We start from the raw sequence: 7,406 nt of genomic DNA, 5'->3' as shown, positions 1-7,406 counted from the left end.
GAAGCCAGGGAGCCACAGGACTTGGGGACTTGGGTAGATATACGTGGCAAAGAAGAAATGGAATGGGGTTTTGAATTCCCCAAAAGGTAGTGTAGTGTAGGTTTTTTGTTTTTGTTTTTGTTTCTTTGCCATTCCTGGGCCTTGAACTCAGGGCTGGGTTTATTCAAGGCTAGAGCTCTACAAGTAGAGTCAAAGCACCATTTCTGGCTTTTTTCTATGTATGTGGTACTGAGGAATTAAACCCAGGTCTTCGTGCATGCTAGGCAAGCACTCTACCCCTAGACTAAACTCCTGGCCCTAGTGTAGGGTTTTGTAACACTTCAACTTACACAGGATTGAAGAAGGGGGAAAAAAAGTATAAGGGGACTAGGGGAGAGGAAAAGAAATTGCAAGACTGAAGGAGAGGGAGGCAGTACCTAGTATTGTTTGTGTATCCATAGCACAAGTGCTCCCTCAGGACCAGGGACAGCTCCTGCTCTACTCTTCTTTCCTTAGCAGGGTTGACCCACTTTCAGTCTCCTCAGACATAGATAATCTGGGCTCCCTCTCCAACATCACAGCCTTCTCAGTAAGATCTAGAGAGAAGAGCTGAGTTCTCCCCATTCTGATCCATGAGATTTGAAGTTATATTCATGTGTCACCTGCACTGCCACCCCCTACTTTTTTTTTTTTTTTTCTGATCCTGGGGCTTGAGTTCAGGGTCTTGTGTACTGCTTGAGTTTTTTGCTCATGCTCTACTATTTGAGCCTCATCTCCACTTCTAGCTTTTTGCTGACTTTTTTGAGTCTCCCATTTGTCTACCCTGGCTGACTTTGAAACTTGATGGTCAGATGTTAACTTCCTGAGTTGCTAGGCTTATAGACTTGAGCCACAGCTGCCTGGCTGTTCTTTTCCTGACCTCTGCATGCTGTGCTCTCCATTCTTCCTCTCAGTCTCTTCCTGCAGCAGATAGCGTCAGTCACTTAATTATAATCTGCCCTCCCATCCTTCCTCTTCTCACCTTATTCTTCATCTGTGCTGTTTGTAGCTATTACATCTCTTATTTGTGCAGAGCTATATATACTTTTGGCCCTTTAGTTCTAATACATGATGTTTCAACCTCCCCTACTTTCCCCATGACAAATAGAGTATATACAAAGTAGGAAAAGGAGGGACCAGGAGTTTGGCCTAGTGGTCATGTGCTTGCCTAGCATGCACGAAGACCTGGGTTGGATTCCTCACTACCACATATATAGAAAAAACCGAAAGTGGTGCTGTTGCTCAAGTGTTAGTCTTGAGAAAGCCTAAGGATGGTGCTCAGATCCTGAGGTTCAAGCCTCAGGACCAACCAAAGGTAAAAAAGAAAAAAAAAAGTTGGGCATGGTGGCTCACACCTGTAATCCTAGCTACTCAGTAGACTGAGATCTGAGGATCGTGGTTCAAAGCCAGTCCAGGTACTAAGGAACATGAGACTTTTTTTTATTTTTTTGCCAGTTCTGGGCTTGAGCTCAGGGCCCAAGTACTATCCTTGGACTTTCTCAAGGCTAGAGCTCTACCACTTGGGCCTCAGCACCACTTCTGGCTTTTTTCTATGTATGTAGTACCAAGGAATTAAATCCGGGTCTTTGAGCATGCTAGGCAAGCACTCTTGCCACTAGGCCAAACTCCTGACCCCATGAGACTTTTTTTTGTGTGTGGATTATGGGGCTTGAACTCTGGGCCTGGGTACTGTCCCTGAGCATTTCAGCCCAAGGTTACTGCCTTACCCCTGGGCCTGGGCTTTGTCCCTGAGCTCTTCAGATCAAGGCTACCATCCCACCCTGGAACCACAGTCCCACTTCCCCTTTTCTAGTGATTAATTGGAGATAAGAGTCTCTGGTTTAAGCGTGATCCTCAGATCTATCTCAGCCTCCTGAGTAGGGCATTGTGAGACTCATATCTCCAATTAACCACTAAAAAACTGAAAGTGACTCCAGGAATAGGGTGGTAGCCTTGAGCTTAAGAGCTCAGGGACAGGGCCAGGAGTTTGGCCTAGTGGTTAAAGTGCTTGCCTAGCATGCATGAAGACCCGGGTTCGATTCCTCGGTACCACATACATAGAAAAAAGCCGGAAGTGGTGCTGAGGCTCAAGTGGTAGAGCTCTAGCCTTGAGAAAGTCCAAAGACAGTGCTCAGGCCCTGAGCTCAAGCCCATGACTGGCAAAAAAAAAAAAGAGCTCAGGGACAGCACCTAGGTCCATAGTTCAAGTCCCATGACTGACAAAAAAAAGTCTCATGGACTTTAGTGCCTGGGCTGGCTTTGAACCACAGTCCTCAGATATCAGCCTCCTGAGTAGCTACCTCGCCTGGGTAAAGCCCAGCTTTTGAAGTCAGAAGAACTTGCTTTCAAGTTTATTGTGCTGATCTGTTATATTTGATGAAAATCTACTGGGTACTATTAGACCAGTGTCTTCAAATCTGTTTCCTTGTCTTAAGAATCCTTACAGGGCCAGGAGTTTGGCCTAGTGGTTAAAGTGCTTGCCTAGCATGCATGAAGACCCGGGTTCTATTCCTTGGTACCACATACATAGAAAAAAAAAAAGCCGGAAGTGGTGCTGAGGCTCAAGTGGTAGAGCTCTAGCCTTGAGAAAGTCCAAGGACAGTGCTCAGGCCCTGAGCTCAAGCCCAGGACTGGCAAAAAAAAAAAAAAAAGAATCCTTACAAAAAAAAGCACCTAAAACTTTAGAAATGTAGTTTCAAAAGGTGCTAGTGGCTCAGCTCTGTAACCCTAGCTACTCAGGCGACTGATATCTAAGGATCATGGTTCAAAGCTTTCTTTCGAGCAAGAAAGTGTTTGAGACCTTTTACTTCCAATTTGAGACTTTTTACTTCCAATTAACTTCCCTAAATGCATCAAGTGGTAGAGTACTAGTATCCTTGTGCAAAAAAAAAAAAATTCAGGCAGAGCTCAGATCCTGAGTTCGAGCCCTGAGCCACACAAAAATTATCTCTAGTGGCCGGGAGTTTGGCCTAGTGGTTAAAGTGCTTGCCTAGCATGCATGAAGACCCGGGTTCGATTCCTAGGTACCACATACCACATACATAGAAAAAAGCCGGAAGTGGTGCTGAGGCTGAAGTGGTAGAGCTCTAGCCTTGAGAAAGTCCAAGGACAGTGCTCAGGCCCTGAGCTCAAGCCCATGACTGGCAAAAAAAAAAAAAAAATTATCTCTGGTGAGCAGTATTACTCAATGTTTGCCTTATTGGATAGACTACTGAAGATTAAGGCAAATGAAATGTAACTGACTATCTCATAAAGTATTCTAAATAAACTTGACCCCTCAAGACAAATCCATCAGGAAATACCTGATTAAATCACCTATTCTTCAGATAAGGAAATTGGCATAGTGATTCCAGTAAGACTAAGTAGCCAAGCACAATATTCAGACCCTGGAAGTTTATATTGAGATTTAAAAAAAAAATGCGGTTTGCACAAGATGCTTAACATGATCGGCACCTAGGAGCTACTCGAATTGGGGTAGTAACTTAGGGAGCTGGTGTTCTGGAGCGGGGAGTGCCTGCAGCAGGCTGAAGGGAGCTTACGGGAAGGGTGAGAGGGAGGGAGTAGGAGCCAGTAAACTACAACACCCACCATGCATCATGCCTCCCACTGAGGCACTTCCGACTGGCCCGCCTCAAACCCGGAAGTAATTGTCCCACCATCCCATGTGTAGTGGAGAAACGAGTTTGGAGGGGATGCTCCTCCGTCCCTCAATGAAACCTCTCTGCACCCACCTCCCCGAGAGCTATTTTAAAGATACAACTCTCAAAACTACCCCAGCTGCATCCCGCCACTCAGGCCGTGCCTAATGGAGTCCACGTTCAGCAGTCCTGCGGAGGTGGCCCTGCAGAGGGAGGCGGGCGCCCCAGGAGTGAGCACCCCGTCCGCGGACCTCGACCGAGTATACGAGTTGGAGAGAGTTACCGGATTTGTCCGAGACCTGAAGTGTCAGCGGGTAAGGGCAGACACACGCGAGGATGTGTCGCCTAGAGGATCGGTATCCTGGGGAGATTTTTCTGAGGACAAGATTAGGGCAAAGGCTTCTCTGGGACCTGTAAAGGTTGAGTGTGTGGTGGGGTTCTGTGATATGGGCGAAGCTGTTTCTGACTTCATGGCTTATGCTTAAAGGTGGCCTTACAGTTCCCTGACCAGCTACTGGGAGATGCAGGGGCCGTGGCTGCACGACTAGAGGAGACCACTGGATCGAAGATGTTCATTCTAGGGGATACCGCCTATGGCAGGTGTGAACTTGGGTTTAAATGGGGTAGGCCTGTAGTCCAGGCTATGTGGGTTTCCCTTGCTATGTTAGTGTCTGCCTGCAGTGATGACATGATGATGATGATGATGGTGATGATAGCGTCGACCATGTCTCTTCTCACTGGCCATATTTGCGATGGTTGACAGCAGCTTATATGGTGTGGGAAGAGATCTCACTGATGGTATCTTTCCTGCAGCTGCTGTGTGGATGTACTGGGTGCCGAGCAAGCTGGAGCTCAGGCCCTTGTACACTTCGGCCCTGCCTGCTTAAGCCCCCCAGCCCGACCGCTGCCTGTTGCCTTCATTCTTGGTCATCGTTTTGTGGCTTTAGAGCTTTGTGTCAAGGCTTTTGAAGCCCAGAACCCAGACCCCACAGCACCTGTGGCATTGCTGAGTGAGCCAGCCTGTGCCTACGCCCTGGGTGAGCGATTAAGCCTGTATAGAAAGAAAGGGTAGACCATGAAATTCCCCATTTCGTTTTCGTTTTCCTATAGAACACCTGACATGGGTTGGCCTAGCCTTTTTTTTTTTTTTTCCCCAGTCTCCTGGGGAAAAGGAATCTTGTGCTTTCCTAGGCCTCAATCCTGATACTACATTCTTTTTTCCTCCCCAGAGGCCTTGGCCACTCTCCTGCGCCCAAAGTACCAAGATCTCCTAGTTTCTAGTCCAGCTCTTCATCTGCCAGTTGAGTCCTCCAATCTAGAGCCTGAGCATCTGGAGTGTTTTGGGCGCCACTTCCCTCTAGCCCCAGGGAGAAGACTGGAAGAATATGGTGCTTTCTATGTGGGGGGTACTGAAGCCAACACTGATCTTGACCCAGACCTCAGCAGGTTGCTTTTAGGGTGGGCACCAGGGCGACCCTTCTCTTCCTGCTGCCCAGACACAGGACAGATACAGGATGAGAGTGCCCGGGCTGGACGGCTAAGAGCACGAAGACTGTATCTGATAGAAAGGGCCAGAGATGCCCGTGTGGTAGGGCTGCTGGTAGGTACATTGGGTGTGGCCCGGCATCGTGAAGCACTAGCACACTTGAGGAAACTTACTCAGGCTGCGGGCAAACGTAGTTATGTGTTGGCCTTGGGACGGCCCACCCCTGCCAAACTAGCCAACTTCCCTGAGATGGATGTCTTTGTGCTGCTGGCCTGTCCTCTGGGTGCCCTAGCACCACATCCTTCTGGGAGCTTCTTCCGGCCTGTATTGACGCCATGTGAGTTGGAGGCTGCCTGCAACCCTGCGTGGCCACCTCCAGGCCTGGCTCCATACCTTACACATTATGCAGACTTATTGCCTGGTGAGTGATGAGACACTTCTGGCTAGAAACTTGGGGTATGGAGTCTGGGAGTCAGTATTGACTTCTTTTCTCTCTCCCAGGCTCTCCTTTCCATGTGCCCCTCCCACCACCTGAGTCAGAGCTGTGGGACACCCCAGATGTATCACTCATTTCTGGAGAGCTCCGACCCCCACCTTCTTGGAAGACATCAGATGATCCTGGGTGCTCTGCCCTGACCCCTCGGCCCCCACTGCATCTGGCTGAGAGCAGCCCTGCAGGTAAGTGTGCAGCTCTCTACCTCCTGCTGGACTCTTCCCCAGGTCCAGCTCATTTAGACTGTGATTTCTCTCTCTACAGCCTCATTCCTTAATTCTCGGAGTTGGAAAGGCCTGGAGCCACACTTGGGTCAAACTCCTGTGACAGAAGCTGTGAGCGGAAGAAGAGGGATTGCCATTGCTTATGAAAATGAGGGAAGCAGTTGATACTGTGGGACCAGGCACACAAACTTGAGAGTTCTTATTGGGATTTTTAATACTCCAAGATCCCTGAAGGAGCCTGGATATAGAGATGTCAATAGTCTTTCACTGAAGACAGGATCCATGTCCTCTTCTCCTGGCACTGAGAGGTTCAGCTCATATTGGCTCAGTAAATGCCTGTTGTTGAATGGAAAGAAGGGCTTAGGGGTTTCCCTGAGGCCTTCTGTTGTGGGAATAAGACCTTTAGCCAATCACAGTTCTTCATCTACAGGTGAGGGTCTACCCTTGTTAATGGATAGATATATTAGACGATTTAAATCGGGACCTCACAACCTAAGCACTGTTGACATGTTAAGCTGAGTAATGTCTCCAGACACTAGGAAATGTCCCTTTTAGGAACATAACTAACTTCTGCTGGTCTCCTGCTGGTCTAGGACTACACTATCCAGAACATATATAAGACACATGTGACCATTTCAATTTAAATAAAGTATATTAAAACCTCCACTTCTCAGTTACACTGATCACATCTCAATTACTCAGCTGAATGAGGGGACAGACTAGCTAGTGGACATCTCAATATAACTTACAGAAAGTTATATTGGAGGCTGGGAATATGGCTTAGTGGTAGAGTGCTTACCTGGTATGCATGAAGCCCTGGGTTTGATTCCTAGTACCACATAAACAGAAAAAGCCAGAAGCGGTGCTGTGGCTCAACTGGTAGAGTGCTAGCCTTGAACAAAAAGAAATTCGGGATAGTGCCAACACCTTGAGTTCAAGCCCCAGGACTGGCAAAAAGAAAAAGAAAGTTCTGTTGGATAATACTATTCTACTTTGAAAACTTTTTTCCCCAGAGACATCACAAAAACTCAAACCAAATACTTTTGCTTCTGTTTCCTTTTATTCATCCAATAGTCAGGGCTGCACAAGTCCTGTGGGTGGAGATGTGAATTTTATTTAACTAGATTTCCTGCCCTTAATGTGGTTCAGAAGAGTTAACTAGGCAGTGACCAATTAGTGGAACAGTATTACCTGTGAAAATGAAATCCAGGGGTAGCTGGATCTCATAGCAGATGATGAAGACAGATAAGGCTTCCCACAGAGAGGACATCTAAGCTGGATCTTGTGGAGTAGATAATTGTGGAGGGAATTGCTGGGGGGAGGAAAAAAACCCAAAACAATTTTTTAAAAACACACATTTGGGCTTCATCACAGGCATCCATCAATTGACATGGTGGGCTCTTTAAGTAAAATGGAATTGTTATACTATAAAGGTTGAGAAAGTGAAGTGAAAAAAATGCCTCATTCTTGGGGCCAGGGGTTTGGCTTAGTGATAGAGTGCTTGCCTAGCATGCACAAAGACCCAGGTTTGATTCCTTGGTACTACA

At 47.3% G+C, this 7,406-nt stretch overlaps 1 protein-coding gene across 1 annotated transcript; it reads left to right on the top strand.

Moving 5' to 3' along the window:
* The first annotated feature begins 3,640 nt into the window (after positions 1-3,640).
* On the top strand, positions 3,641-6,523 carry Dph2 (diphthamide biosynthesis 2). Its single transcript, XM_090335026.1, has 6 exons — positions 3,641-3,970; positions 4,144-4,256; positions 4,470-4,693; positions 4,886-5,563; positions 5,644-5,820; positions 5,900-6,523. Exons 1-6 carry the CDS (start codon positions 3,824-3,826, stop codon positions 6,022-6,024), a joined length of 1,464 nt encoding a protein of 487 aa, XP_090191152.1. The 5' UTR covers positions 3,641-3,823; the 3' UTR covers positions 6,025-6,523.
* The last annotated feature ends 883 nt before the right edge of the window (positions 6,524-7,406 follow it).

Source organism: Megascapheus bottae, chromosome 6, assembly GCF_031878675.1.
Source record: "Megascapheus bottae isolate mThoBot1 chromosome 6, mThoBot2.hap1, whole genome shotgun sequence".
Taxonomy (NCBI): Eukaryota; Metazoa; Chordata; class Mammalia; order Rodentia; family Geomyidae; genus Megascapheus; species Megascapheus bottae.
This window is presented reverse-complemented; position numbering and strand designations above follow the sequence as displayed.